General features: G+C 37.2%; 1 protein-coding gene across 1 annotated transcript in view; it reads right to left on the bottom strand.

Moving 5' to 3' along the window:
• Nucleotides 1–16,054, bottom strand: part of DLG5 (discs large MAGUK scaffold protein 5) — a 120,514-nt gene that overhangs the window by 34,323 nt on the left and 70,137 nt on the right. Inside the window, exons 5-9 of the mRNA XM_026056029.1 lie at nt 15,509–15,692; nt 11,200–11,459; nt 6,913–7,225; nt 2,895–3,125; nt 623–807 (exon numbers count right to left, since the gene is read on the bottom strand). Coding sequence (XP_025911814.1) covers nt 623–807; nt 2,895–3,125; nt 6,913–7,225; nt 11,200–11,459; nt 15,509–15,692 — 1,173 coding nt within the window. The remainder of the gene's footprint in view (nt 1–622; nt 808–2,894; nt 3,126–6,912; nt 7,226–11,199; nt 11,460–15,508; nt 15,693–16,054) is intronic.

Below are 16,054 nucleotides of genomic sequence, written 5' to 3' on the forward strand. Positions count from 1 at the left end.
CTAATGTGTTACACTAACAAATTAAGCCATCTCTGGACACTGCTGTAAAATTGTTGCATTGTGTCTACTTTTACTCATAAGGATGACAAAGGAAAATAATACTTATGCTAGGTCTTAAGGAGAGTTTGTCAAGGTAACAAACTTTCTTCTTCATCCATTTCCAAAACTTTATTTTTACTTACACTCTTTAGGCTAGCAGAAAAAAACCTGATTATGTATTCTCCCTTTGTACCTTCCATGTGTCTAACAGCAAATATGTTGGATACTTTATACAAAGGTCCACACAGGTAAGAATTATTTGCAGGACTATGGCTATATCAGAACTAGGTACATCACGCCTAGAAGGCGTAAGTTGTTGTTCTTCTGTAGCAGTGCTGGCAGACTCTTAAGGAGTTTTTACCAGAGACACATTATGGGGACGAAAGCACAAACGAAGCAAAATGTCTTGGAAAGTGCCCTCAACATTAAAAAGAAAAAAAAAAATTACCATGTGATTTAACTAATTCAGAAGTCCCAACAAGTTGAAAAAAATGCTAACAAAAATCCATCAAATTCTACAATTACATTAACTGCACACAAGGTGTTACAAAGAAAACTCATGTATCATCTAACATTTGTTTACCGTATACTTTCTCTTTCTGCAACAATCTTATCCCGCTCTTGAAAGGCCCAATCTCTCCTACACTTGGCTACTTCTGCTTCCTGGACAGCTTCCTTTAGTTCTTGTGACATAGCCTCATATTGTTTCCGAAGCATTTCAATTTCTTTGTTTGCTCTTTCTATGTCTAGGGTGGCAGAATCTTGTATCTAGGAGTTAAAAAACATATAGGTAACTATTTTAGGCACAATTTTTAGGTAAGTATGCACATTAGCCTTTACGATATGTTTGTTACCTGAAGTACCAAATTCTCAGGTTTTTCATGAAAATTTCCACTTGCTCAAAAAAACTCATCTAAATGGCAACTTTGGGTAAAAAACAAACAACCCCTCCCCACACACACACACAAAATCTGCTGTAATATATTTTATTCAAAGGGCACACAATGTTGTGGGAACATGACCTACACAAACAAGAATCCTCATTTCAAAATAACATCAGCGTACATTCTGTGTTTTAGAGATCACACTCCATGCTTATATCCTGTTCTGCTTAGCAGACAAAAAAACAATAAAAACACATTTAAGCATATTTAAAAGTAAGATACTATTATGAGCAGTTATAGTACAGATTTTCTGCATTAATGTCTGTTATTTACCCTGGGACAGACAGACGTACAGGTTTACAAAATAGACTTGTGATTCTCACAAGTCCCTAATTTCCAAAGCAGAGCCATGTAATTCCAAAAAACTTTTGTTTAAACATTTCTGAATTTAGATAAGAATTATGTTTCTTCTTAAATTAACTTGCTCCATTGACATTCTGTTTTGAACAAAAGCAATGAAAACGACACAGATACACAGAGAATACTTCAAGCTTGCATTACAAGGAGCACAAGCCAACTACAGTGGTACAGCCCACCACAAAGATCTTGCAAACAATTGTGTGGTTAGCCTCAATTATATAAACCAATCTCAAATATATGACTAGACTTCAAATTTGAGTAAAGATGAGCTTTGAAGATGTGTTTTTAAGATCTGAATGCATGTTTATCAATAAAGAGAGTCTGTACTGTCAGGATTAATACTCTTAAAAGGCACTTATCCCTAAACAGGACCCATTAACATTCAAAGTGTGAGAGCACTGGCCCATAAACCCCAGGTTTACATTCTGACCTCAACATTCAAAAACAAAAATTGTAACAAATAAGGCCAAACGAAGGCTACAAAAAGTCATGTCTGGCCTTTTGATTTGTGATTTCATTTCCAAGGACCATGTCTCTCCTCTTTCAGTTCAATGGAGGAAAACAAACAAAGCCCTCAAATCAACAGATATTTAAATTTGATGCATCTATTTTGATTTGGAATTTATGGAAGGTGAGCATCTGAACAGGTCCACTGTTAAGTCACATAAGAGTTTACCCAAGCTCATTCGGGTCCCTTGAGAAAAGCGGAAGTTTCCAAGATGCCAGTGATTTGGCCATGAAAAGTCAAACACAATAAAATACTTCTGCCCAATACAACTGAAAATGCAGTTTAATTGCTTCCCCAGATACTCATTCAGGATTAGCAAATTGGCACAAGTAAGGAAAATAATGTTTTTGTGTTGGTAAAGAGATTATTAATAAAAAGAGAATGAATATTTTGTGAGAAAATACTGAAATAGCTAATTCCGTAACAAACGAATTTATATTCCAAGTTATTTCATAAGCATACAAGTAGTGATACTATATCATATTAACATACATGTAATCATTATGTAGTTGTATATGGATTGATAGGTTTAATATCTCATGCAAAATGAGCACCAATAAGTCTGCACAATGGTAAGAATGTTACTACTTATGTAGAGATTACCATAAATCAGAATAGCATGTTTATACTGAAAACATGCACGGATTAGAAAAATTTATAATCACACTTCAAGTAATTTCCTCTGGGGAGAGTTAGAAGTAACTAACATCCCAAGCAGGTCACAGGCGTGAACAGCACACACAGAGAGCAAAAAGCCTACCAGCAGAAGGCAATGAACTGCCTAGTCACCTGCTGCATTATGATATTTTATTTGCCATTTATTTTCACAGACAGAAACTTAATATGAAACATGACTGAATTTGTTTCTAAGAAGAAATCTGGTCACTATTTCTCAATATTTCTTTATATTTATATACAAGTATTCTAGAGTGACCTCGGGGGGCGGGGGGAAACCCTATGCACCCTGACCTTTAACAAGCCTCTTGAAAATAATTGACCCCCTGAAGCTAGGGATGAAAAGTCATTTATGAAACTTGCAATACCTGGCGGGCTTGGTAATATTCCCTTAGAAGATGGTCTCTCTGGATGATAGCTTCTGTTCTCTCTTTCCTGGCAACATCTCTTTCTTCCTTCACGGTCTCGATATCCTTGCAAGCTTGATCAAGCTCCTTCTGTGCCTCAGCTTTGTCCTTCACCTCATGACAGTACTTTTCCAGCAACTCATTCCTCTCACAAATTGCTCGATCCCGTTCCACTAGAGCTGAATTTAGCTCCTAAAACAAGATGCATTTTTTGCAGTATGTTAAGTACAGAAGGAAATAGTTCATCTTTCCAACTGGATACACATTGACACCTTAAAAACCTACAGATACCACTGATGTTCTGCAAAATGGGAGTGTAACAGAACTGTGCACACATATACAGGTAAGTGCTAGCTAAGAATATTAAATGTGGCATTAAAGATATCACGACATCACCTTAGCATAGTGGTGTCAAAACTAACTAAGAACCTAGGAGCGCTCACAGTTTTGAGGAGCCTAAATGAAGGACAAATATTGCAGTCATCAGCATTAACCAGTCAGGCCTGGTCCTCTAAAAAAAAGACTTTAAATATGGCAAATGCTAACAATATATTGTGAAAGTTTTTAAAGCAACTACCTTGATTTTACAGAACAGAAATAATGTTGACAGCCTAGACACATGAGCATCTCATAGCTTCACCACTAGTTTTAAAAGGACATTAGTGTCACATGCCAGTAAGATACCAATGAATGTTGCAAAGATAAAAAACACAATATGCCATAAAACAGAATTATAGTACATTTTACTAAATATGGAGTCCAACTGCATCATACCCCCCCAAAAAAAGGGAAAATTCAGTTCTAAAATACAAGTTAGTCTTTTAAAACAGTTTAAATTAGACTGACTTTAACCACAATTTTCTTTCTCCTCCTCTCTTGCTCAACTTTCCCCTCCTATGAGTAAAAAAAGAATTGTTCAAGCTTCCACTGACAATTCTTGAGGAACCGCTTCAAGACATTTAACAGCAATTGTCTGACTGATTACAGGCTCCAAAAAGACTTTCATTCATGCCTCAAAAGCATACCTTAGTGAGAGAAAAAGACCTGAAATGCAGAATATCCCTATGGAGCAGTCCTAACAAGTTTAAATAAGCACACAGCTAATAGGCTCTTGGGGAAATAAATACCACTCARTGTGGATGATAATCAGCTTTCTAAGACAAGGGAACTATAGATTTCAATGTGCTGTTCTGTTGAATACTATATTAATATATCAAAAAGCTAAAGCAATTATAGAAAATGAAAAGAACTATCCAGCGAAATACTTAGAGCTTCAAAAACAAACAAACAAAAAAATCCAATCGTAAGTCTCTAAATCAGAGTAACATTTTCAGAGCAAGAGAGGGAACAAAATGCAGCTGGCAATGCACAAAACAGCCTAGAAAAGAAATACCAAACTGCCATTCCTGAGCTTCTGCACAGAATGGGACATTGACTGACACCGATGTCTTGCACACAGCAACATGCCTATCAAAACGATTCCACACAACAAGGAAGATGCGCTTGAAGTGGTGCATGCATCCCATGACTGACTTGCAGAGTTATTTGATGCAACTGTGCAGGAGTGGTGGTAAAATATATTTTAATGTCTTCCTCTAAGGAATAAGGCATTAACACAGTTGAATTTCAGGCCACTGATCTTCGGGATGGTCCAACCACTTAATAATATTCAGCCAATGACTATTAAGAGGTCCTTCTACATACAGACAACTCTTTTCTAGGCGGAAACTATTGATGTTTGGATTTGAAAAGGATTATTAAAGACAGCCATCATCTGAAAAGCAAAAGAAGGAAAGGGTCCAAATACTTAAAATATAAAGACATTACGTCAAAAGCTAACTCCTACTTTACTCTGCAGTTTGCAAGGAATGAAATTGAACATTTAGAGCATGAAAGACAACTGCATTTTGCTATACTAACATCACTCTTTTCTGAGTTATGACATCTAATTAGGGCTTCTATGGCTGTTAATACGGTCACAGAACTGTTTTAAAATGGACAATTTTGTGCTGGAGAAAAGTATCAGAAATAATGACTCACTTTGCGAACTTTAAACATATCAGTGAATCCCAATTATCAAAGCACTCAAGATTTTTGTTAACATCACTAAAAGCTTCAGTTGCTCAGTACCTCTGAAAAGAGATTCCTAACCCATCTGATGAAAACACGTTTCAGTACAGAAAGCAACTTCTTACATGACTTAACTATAGTCTGTATAGAAAGTGCGTTCAGATGAATGTATGCACAACTTGCACCACAATATTAAGTCTTCTCCAGCATGCAGCAGAGAAAAAAAAGTCACCACAGTATCAGGGCAGAGGAAAAATTCTCAGAAAGCCATTCATTAAATGAGAACTTAAAATACTTCAAAATGATTGGGAAAAAAAAACAGGTATTGCTACAGGGTATTCCAGCATCCTCAACATAAACTCTGAATAAGAGCAGTCATTGCCTTTAGCAGTCAGTAGTAAAATTCGTCTTTTGTGACATTTGCACAAAATTATGGCATGACAGCACAAAATAAGGGGCTGTTTGGTGTTGATTAGAACAGATACTGTTTAGAAATAGCACAGTGCTTTGGTTTGAAGAGCTATTCTGAGTTTGTGAAGTATCAGCAGATCATCTTTGTCTAGACAGGGACATGGACTGTACCAACATGGAAGTAAAGATTGTTAACACTGTCTGCCTCTGCACCATTCAAAATTACTCTCTATTTTGCAGTTAGAGGATCCTTAAAATCCCAGGCCTGCAGCACCTTGGCCAAAATCCTTGCTGAAAAGTTATGCTGCACACCTGGTAAACAAATTACCACCCTGCAGCTTTTATTTGGAGACATGCTACTAAAATGGTAAGCATAGCAACTAAGCAACTAAGATGTTACTTCTGCTAATATTTAAATTAAAAACTAAACACTCTCATTATCTGCAATCAAACTAAAGATACAGCAAGTCTGCAGACAACAGAACTAACATTTGTAGCAGCGATGATAAGAATTCTTAGGTTTGAGGGTAGTTCTCAAATTTGAATATAGTACAAGAACAGCATATAGGATAAAACACAGCATATTATTAGACATAGGTTTGAAACAACCTCACTCATTGCAGAGGCTAAATCACTTAGCTGGCAAGCATGCAGGGTTGAAAGCTTTGAATCTTTAAAGCCAGAAGTTATTCTAAAAAATACTAGGGCCATATGTCATAATCCACATTATGTGTTTAAACAAAGCTCCACAGCTTAATTATTCATAAAGGGTATTTTGTTCAGTTGTAACAGTATGAAAAAAGTAAACTGTGATTTATAGGCAATGGAATACATTTGCTTGATCTATTTCATGCTAAAAGAAGTATTTGCAAACAAAAGTCAAGTGAATGCATTTCAGCTGAAATGAAACTGAGCAGCAAGATGCATTATAGGAATGTAAACTGTACTGATGTAAATTGTAGTGATGTAAACTTTTCAAAAATATACTGTTGAAAGATACAAAGTTCTAGTTTAACACACTCTCTCAAGCATGCCTCAGTTCTAGTGAAAAAAAATCTTCAAAATATCCTTGTTAACTTTAGAAAAAGGCAGAACAAGTGCAAATGAGTAAGAACATGCATGTAAGCAGGGGCTTTGCATTAATACTTGAGAATCTATTTTATCATGTAACTTAAGTCATAATGGATAGTATCCAGTGGTTCTCATAGTGGTTAAAAGTTAAAAATAACAAATATTTAGAGCTTTGCTGTTACAGAGGCCATTACTTGCAAAAGCATAAAAGAATGACTCAGTAAAGGGAGGATTTATAATGAGCAGAATAAAGTCAAGAGAATAACAAATTTCATCTGACAGGTACTCTATTACAACATGGAAGTGTAATAATTGATAGTAAAGACTGCTATAGGAAAACATGGAATTTCCTATCTACATAAATTTCTGATCCTAGAGTCAGTAATACATACTCATTTCCTTCACCACCAAAATGCTTGGTTAGTACCTGTCTTAAAGCTTCCATCTCTTCACTAGCCACTCGCTTCTCGGAGGAAGTGTTCTTCAGTTTGGACTCTGCAAGCTCCAGCTCTGTTTGAAGCTTATCTACCTCTTTGATTACTTGATCTCTCTCGCTCATTATGAGGCGGTATTCATTGAAAACGGAGTCCCTTTCTTCCTTGTACTTTTCTGCATCCTTTGTTGCTTTCAGCTGCATTGTTTTGAACCTTGTCACCTCTGACTGTAATCGTTCCATTTCTCTCTGCAACTCTTTGTTTTGTGCTGTGGCATTGCTTAGTTCCTGCTGTACTGACTCAAACCTAAAAACAAGCAGAAAAGCCAACAAGAGACTTATTCTCCATTTTCCTTCTTCATACTGTAAGGATTTGCCTGGACAATCGAAACTATCCACTGGTACACCATACAACTACAGAGGACATCTCAGACAGTGTATTCTCAGTGCTGCAGAATAAAAAAAATTAGACTGATTATTGCTTTGAAGTCTCAAAGTTTGGAAGAAGAGAACCTGCTTGAGGAACTAAGACAGAAAAATTTAGAATAATTTAGAATTAGTTTTGCTGTTAAAAGTAGATTTCTATTAAATTATTCAACAAGGAATACAAAAATACTGCCATCATTTAATAGCATGACCTCAACCTGATTTACTGTGTTGAGCTCTGATCATCTTACAAGGTTCTCCTTCCCCCCTCAYTTCAACACACACGGCCAGAAGGAAAACAACCTAGGAATCAGAAAAAAAGCAAAGAATGACTTTCCTTATGACCAGATATGAAAAGATGAGGACTGGACAGGTTACAAGAGAGGAAAAAAAAAAAGTGTGCTTATGGTATAAAAGCAAAGACAATGGAACTAAAACAGGTAATTCAGACATTCATTTCCATTAATAGGGCATCCAACAAATCTTAAATGCAAAATACTTTAAACTGTCAAAATATTTTTTAAAGTGTAAAACATTAAAACCGTACGTACTTTAGTAACACAACCTATGTGTATGGCATGATTATAAAAGAACATAGAAAGTTTGATTTCTTTACAAGCACTAACTTTTGTATTTATCTTTTATTTTATGTGGCAATACATTTTTGAAAGTGAGAATATATATCCCATATCCAAGTTCACAATTAGGTTTGAAAAGGAACTTCTCCTGAGAGTTATGCTCTTCTGTAATTTGACACTAATGTTTCCTTACATTGTTTTTTTTTTTTTTAAGAAGGCCCAAGTAAAAGCCATTGTACCTAAACTGATGGACTTATAGGGTCTCATCCAGAATTTCAATGCCCCAAAACCTCTGGCATACTTTGTCCTCTCTCACGCACACATTTCATACTGCTTAGATGTGATTCTTGGTTAATCCAGCACACTGTGCGACCTTTCCTGAAAGAGAGCTGTATACCCAATTTCAAGTATTTCCTTGAGAGCCTCAGCGAATTCAAAGCATTGCCATAGCATTACTGAGGCATCTGCCAGTAATTTCAAAAGCATCTCCCTGCTCCATTCGGGAGATTTYTTCAGTCTAACATATCAGGCTGGCAGCACAGAAAACCTAAAGTATTATGAGCTGTATTTCTTTCTTTACAGAACAGCAAGCATGAAGGTAAGAATATACTACAGGATATATATAAGAATATACCAGAAGCCTAGGAAAGACACTTGGCAAAACATAACCCCACTGCCATACAGGAACCCAACCACATTTACAAACTATTTGGGAAATGGAGCAGGGGTCAAGTCAAGGACAACACTGGGAGGATATGAGGGAAGAGGGGAGGGGAGAGAGAATTAAGGCAATGTTAGCCAAACACAAAAAAGTAATGAGGAAAGAAGAAAAAAGATAATAAGCATAGTGGAGCAGGGAAAAATACCACTGCCTTTAGGGAAGTGACTGCAGAAAGAAGGGAAAGTCTCTACCATGGGGAGACATTCATATTAAATCCAGGCCAAGGAGGAAACCTGGGGGCAAAGTTCCAGCTGCAACCCCTGGTTCACCCCTGCCCTCGCATTGCCTCCTCAGGAGGATGGCCAGGCAGCTGGGTCACATTTGCACAGACGTTTTCTGTAGGGGCAGCCAATTCCTAGCCGCTGCTATGAAAGAGAATAGCTTCGTAAGTGGCACCCCGTACTTAAGAGACCCCTCACCAGGAAGGACTACCTGCCTGGCTGGCAATGCGGTTGCCAACTAGAGCAGATTTGTTGGAGTGCCATCGCCTACATTCAAAATGCAGAGTACCACATTTAAATTTGGGGTTAGTACATATGGATTCAGTAGCAGGTATAGCTGATTTAATCTTCAAAATATTTACCAGCTAAATCATCTTGGACGCATTCTTATGCTGTGTATTACTGTGACAGTTTTACAGATAAAGAAAATAAGGGTAAATACTTCTATTGTATTTTTTAGGATCAAAGATTCATTCAAAATGGCCACCATGCAAGTCTTGCTCTTCTTACCCTCTCTAAAAGCAATTTGGGCTGTATTTAATCTCAGTCTTAATAAAAAACACAGTGCTGAAATTTTTCACTGGTTCATCTTTAAGCTGCAAGTTGGTTGAATCTTGTATCCTGAAAAATGAATTTTGAGAAATATACACAGCTGAAACATTTTTAAAAGGTTTTGGGCTTAGTAGTCAATCACCCAAATTAATGCATGCTTGGTTATGAAGAAAGATGTAAAACGTAGGACAGACTGAATTTCTGTAAATGGAAACTAGTAAAAAAAGTCCAGACCAAAAGCCAACCAAACAAAAAACAAAAGTTACTGAAGCCCAGTTATGCTACCTGGGTTGGATCTATGGCTCACAGGAACAAGGATACCTTTCTTGAAATTCTTAAAACCAACATTTGCTCAATATCAAACCATACCACAATCTTGCACAACAGATCTTGCTTAACAACCTCTATTTCTTCTTGAGGGCTTATAGCAATTATACATTATTAACCTTGAAAAGACTAATTTGTGTGTCAGGACATTATGCAAATCCCCAGCCAAGGATGACTAAAATTTAAATACAGCTCAGGGTATAAAAATATAATTCCTCTTAAGAAGGGGGGCCTATCAGACAAGGCTGTAATACAAATATGTCATGCTTCTGAGTGCACTAGCACAGTTCCAGCGCTTCTTATTAAGTACGTTAACTTTCCCTCACTTTCAGGAATCACGTCAGTCTTTTTAAGTCGCATAACTACACTCTCTCAAATCTTTTTAAAATTTAGATGTATTACAACTTCATGCATGCTATAAATGTGTATACTATTATCTATGCTCAATTTCAGTTTTGAAAAATACTACAGGTCTATGAATGCAGAAGTAAACATGCTTTTTTGGCTGAGCGCGCTGTATGGTTATCCCTAACCTACAGCCATGAAAACATTCCCAACATACCCATGGAGGCTCTTCAGAGTCCTTATTTATATTAGTACTCTTCCTATCCCTCACTGGTAATTGCGCAGGCCTAGTGCCAAGCAAGAGCAGAGAGAGAGCAAGTATGGCGTGAAATGATGTCTCTGCCCTCCTGTTTCAGCTGCTGGTGGCAGCAGTGCAACAAGGGACCTTCCCAGCGAAGCGAGACTCTCAGACACATCCATCCCGCAAACTCTGCTGCACACCTGCAGCACTGCAGACTAGCACAGAGGCTGCAATTCAAGTGCCACAAAAACTTTACCTATGCTTCAAAACATCTGCATTTGTTAAACACCCTTTGGGAATAATAAGCTTTTCCGAACTTAATTTTTTCATACAAATATACATGTGTACATATCTAAGTATACAAAAATACATGTATACCTATATATATGTATGTGTGTGGTTTTTTATGCTGATGGTTTTTATGCTCCTCATCACCCATGGAGGAGTTCATTGTTTGCAACACTAAATTTGGTTTGGAACACTGAATTTGAGGCTTAACAAAACTTCAGTTGTATTTTTGGCTCCTGTGTCTACAACTAACAATAAACATAGCTCAAAAGACACAATATCCCTTTCTCACATAAGCTAAATAACGGTTAAAATTCCTTAACTCCTCTACACCTTAATTTGGAAATCCCCTTCTCAAGAAAGAGCATTATTTCTTCATATACATGTCTGCATCACACCTTCTAGCCCCTTCTAAAAATATATCTTATATAAAAGAAAGCATGCTTACCCATCACACTAAGATAATACTTGATAGAGATACATAAATATTAGAAAAAGATTAGTGATACTACCACAGAGAAAATAAGAAGCTATAATGGAATGGTTGCTGTCTTCACAGCATATCTGAAAAAACAATCATACCTTCTGAGAGAAGAGGAATATTGCTGCTGGAAATGTATTGCTGTGTCCCTCTGCTTCATTAACATGTCAATCTGCTTCTGAAGACGTCTGTTCTCCTCCTCAGCCTGTTCTAGTCGGCTGAGATCTGTATTGTGAGTTGCTATCTTCTCATTGTACCGTTTCCTTAATGCATCATAATCCTTCTTCACACCCTCTAGCTTGTCCATTGCTGTATCATAGAGTTTATTTAATATCTCTGATGACCCATTTTGCTTCATAACCTTAAAAAAAAAACACACTTTGATAAGTCTCAGCTGCAAAAATATGAATACATGTCTTTTCACCTCACACGAAGGTGTATGAAAATTATTTGAAATTTGCTACTGTGTGATAACTCACTTGTTTTTTAAACTACTCTCTGCTCAGCATCAAAGGAAACCTGTATTTAAATAGTACTAAGCCAATGCAATGATGAAATCTGTAACTAAAAGAATCTCACCTTCCTACTAATAAAACTGATAATGCCAAGAACTGTATTATTAAACTCAGTTTTTATTCAGTCCATTTACTGTTACTCATCTGCTGAATGTTACCTGGAAAAAATGGTTTATCACATCTTAAATGCACAAGTTTATGAAAAGCCCTTTAAAGCTAATTCTGCTACCGACAGTTTATTAAACCTACATTTTCTTCCAAGTACTTTGTAGTATTAGCAATAGGTAACAGTTATTTGAAGACCAAGATAACTGTAATTTGCGAAACCACCACAAGGTGGCACTCACGACAGTCTATATCCTCTGAGAACAACTCGAGTAATTCAAAACTTCAAAAGAATAAAAGCTACACTACATGTTATATGCACAGGCATATATTTTAATATTCATAGAGATATTTCATCTGAAAGCTACCCACAGAGGCTCGTGTTTCAAAACCTATAAACAAAATATTAACAGCAACAGAAGAATCCATTTAAGCATGAATAAAGTCTAACTCAAACCTTAGCATCAAACTAATTTCCACTTGCATAAAAATATTGTTGTAAAAAATAACAATAAATGACCAGCAATGGCAATAGAAAGCCCTGGTGAACTTCAGTGAATCCAGTTCTTCTCCCCTCTCAAGAGGCTAAAAACTGTGCCCCAAAATGAGGCTCCCCCCACCCTTTTTTTTTTTTTTTTTTTTTTTTACAAGTATGCTCATTTTTTTCATGTTTTAGTTCTTTTATTGAAATTTGGACTTGATGGAGTGGTAGGAAGAAACAAGAGTATTTGATATAGAGCAGTGCCAGAAATACATGTAGTCTTAATGTTACGCTACAAAGCATAATTGGTCTTACATTGCACATAGTTATATCCCTAGTAATCTGAAGAAAAAAAAAAGATTAGAAAGCTGGAAGATAAAGGAAAAGGACAAAAAAGTGCAAGCACTATAGAAAGAAGAAACAAAATGCATAGCAATTCCCACCCACAGATCAAACAAACTTCAACTACCAGGAGTGTTTTTTTCAGCCATCTACTGCAGAGATGTGATGGCACAGATTCAATACACAGCCTCTGAAGTAAAAAGAAATTGTGAATTGTTTTCCCTGCCATACATGCTTGCATACCATCTTATGGACGGTTTCAGGTATCACTGGCTCCTCACCTTCTTTTGTTTCTTATATTCAGACTAAAGATCTGCTCCTGAACACGGAAGAGCCTGGATGCCTCCAAAAGGAGCTGCCACCATTTAGAGACCACCAGCTTTTGCACACTACTCACTGCCCACTGTTAGCAGCTAAGGACCAACTTACTATCAGAAAACCACTTCTCTACATAGACAAGAGAAACAAAGTTCTTCAACCTGACACTGGTCTTCTGATGTGCAAAAGCAGTGAGTTATTGCACATGTAGTAGTCCTGGATCAAGGCTGCCCTTTGGCAAGACTCTCATAGACATGGCTAATTTCACATACACTCACATACTCATCGGCTTCAGGAGGATAACGTGCACACAGAGTTGGACACATTTACACTATCATGCTGCTCTGAGCCATCTCAGGTAAGTGGTTAAATGTGTGCTGATGTCTCTTCTTATTCAACAACATACAACTTCTCTGTGTGATAAATTGTAAGCATATGTAAAGTGTAAGTATATGTCGATTTATACCTGCTCAAGAGCTCTTTTCCTGAAGACTGCTTCCCAAAGCACACTGAAAACAGGTCTGAGAACTGAGTATTTGAGAACAAAGGAGAAACAAACCACTTCACATAGTTTAAGGCATGTATGTCTTTTTGCTGAAGACACATTAAATAAAGGAAAGAAAAAAAAAGGCCAAACATACGAGAAATTGCATGGAGTTTAACAAATCTCTGCTAACAGAGATTTGATAGAGCAAAAAAGAAAGAAATGCCATAAACAGGAAGCACTGCAGTAAGGAAAGTCTCTCATCCAAAGTCCCAAACTGAGAAAAAGTAAATAGTCCCAGCCAGACCAAAGGGGACAGCCATGGCAACAAGGAACTCCATACGCGAGCAGCAGGAACTTAAGCTGCTCAGCTGCTACACAGGAAATCAATGGCAACCACACAGTGCAAGAGTAACTTGAGCACAAGCTTTTGCTCTCTGAGGGTACTGAGATGCTGCATTTTACTACTGCCCGACACTGCAACAACATGTCAGAGGGATCAACAAAAACAGAGTTAGACTAATTCAGATGAGAAGCGACACAGACAAGACAAGGCTCTTGGCGTCCCTTCAAGACTACATGATTCACTGACATGCTGAGAAAAGGAGCTATACAAGTTTCTCACCGAGAATTACGCACACAATTTTCTGTAAAAATGTAATCATGAAGTTCACATGAGACTAAATTTCTTTAAATAAATACTTTAAATGATGCTTTAACCTCCTTTTACACTGCCAGATAATTTCTAACTTCAAGACAGGCCATGGAAATACGACAGCCTTCTCTGGTGGGTTTTACATCTCTGCTGTGCAGAGTAAGTGAGAAACCGAGGCACAGAACAGCTATGCGATTTACCCAGGTTTAAACAACARACCATTTGTGCTACACAAACTGTTGAACCAAGTCACTAAACCATTTTATAGCAGAACTCTCCAGACAACAATGTCTGAGGCAGGGATCAAGAGGAAATACAAACCTCAATTTCTTTTTGCACTCACACCAAGAAAATTCCTAAACCACCATTCAGCACATAGAGGTTGCTTTGACCTTTGCCCCTCCTACCCTAGTAAATAATTATTTTTGTTTGCATAGGCTTTGCTTCTAAAGCCTGATGTTTGACTTGAAAGTTTGCCTTGTGAATCAGCCTACGCACAGTTAACCGAGATGTTCTGTTCAGCCATTCCCCACATTACTGTAACTATTCTAAACTAAATGTCACACTTCTCGGTAAGTGAATCACAGACCTGATCACCAGTTGCTCCTTACTATTTCTCCTGCCTTTCTTTCTTCAGTCTGCGTGAATCAAACAACCTTGGTGTTGAGACAGCATGTTACATACAGTCTTGAAATGTCCACTTCTTTCAGTCCTAAAAAGCTTGCTTTTTTATGTTTCAGGTTTAAAAACATTACTCAACCTATAGCTTTGTTCTGACTGAATAGTGTCTGTGAACCTAAATAACCAAACCGAGTTCAATCATTCCCCTAACCTTTAAGGTGTCACTAGAATAAAGAAAAACCTGTCACTATTTTTTTCCTGCGACACTTTCAAAGAACAAACAAAGCCTGGACTTCTTGCCTGTTCAAAGCTATTTCTGTCCCATGGAATACCTTAAGGTCTAGAGATAGTCTTCTTTTTAATCACTTCACAACTTCAGACCAGATTTTTGATGCCACTCCATGCACCTCCTTGGATTTTTACTCACGCATACGTACCCACTTAAAAAAAAAAAAAATCATGCCATGTACTATCTTCTTCATTTGCACAGTTTTTTTTTTTCTTTCTTCTCTGCAATACAATTACTTCATACTGTCTAGTATTCTGTATCACTCCTTCCTGCTAGACACAAAAGGTCAATTCATGTCCAAGATCTAGTTTTCTCCCCTTAAAAACTTAAGGCACATGTTTTATAATCAGCAAGACAGAAAAGACAGCAATGCTATAGTTTCAGTTTTATTCACTTATTTATCAAAACATGAATTATCATTTTCTAGGTGATAAATGTGTGCCTGTTATCTCAAAGTTGTCACTCACAAAGAAACAAGTAAGGAAGTTTCAGTTAAAAAGAAATGAAAGACTTCATCCACATATGGAAAAAAAAATCTTTAAATTCTCTAAAAACAATTCATGGTTTCTCCTAGCACTTACACCCCACAACGTAGCTCACCTGCTGTTGCTGGCTACGTAGGTCTGTTATCTCTTTCTGATCCTCATCATGAAGTCTTTTCATTTCCTCACACGACTGCTGGAGATGATTATGTTCTCGCACCAACTGTGTGTTTTTCCTCTTCAAGGTATCCATGTCCTCCTTCAGTTGGGACTGGTCACTCAGCAGCCGACTGTGCAGTGTACTGTCATGGCACACGCACGCACGCACACACACACACACACACAAAAGGAAAAAAAAAAAAAGAAAAAAAAGCTCTTGGAGGCAAACTTTCCAGGACAAATTCCTGATGCCAAGGTACTAACTCATGTTAAGCACAAGTTTACTACCAAGAAAACAGGTCACACTAACCCATTTCTTCAAATTTGAGCATTTCAAGTACCAGAAAAAAAACAGAGAAGAACAGGAATATAAATAAGAAATCTCAACTGAAACTACATGGTATCCTTATACAGCACTAAAAGAGATAATGGATTTATGCAAAACATCCCACCAGTGCCATTCCGCAACCATTTAAAAAGCAAGCAGATACACACACAGATAGTA

The sequence above is a fragment of the Apteryx rowi genome, unplaced genomic scaffold (genome assembly GCF_003343035.1).
Source record: "Apteryx rowi isolate R43461 unplaced genomic scaffold, aptRow1 scaffold_129, whole genome shotgun sequence".
In the NCBI taxonomy this organism is placed as follows: domain Eukaryota; kingdom Metazoa; phylum Chordata; class Aves; order Apterygiformes; family Apterygidae; genus Apteryx; species Apteryx rowi.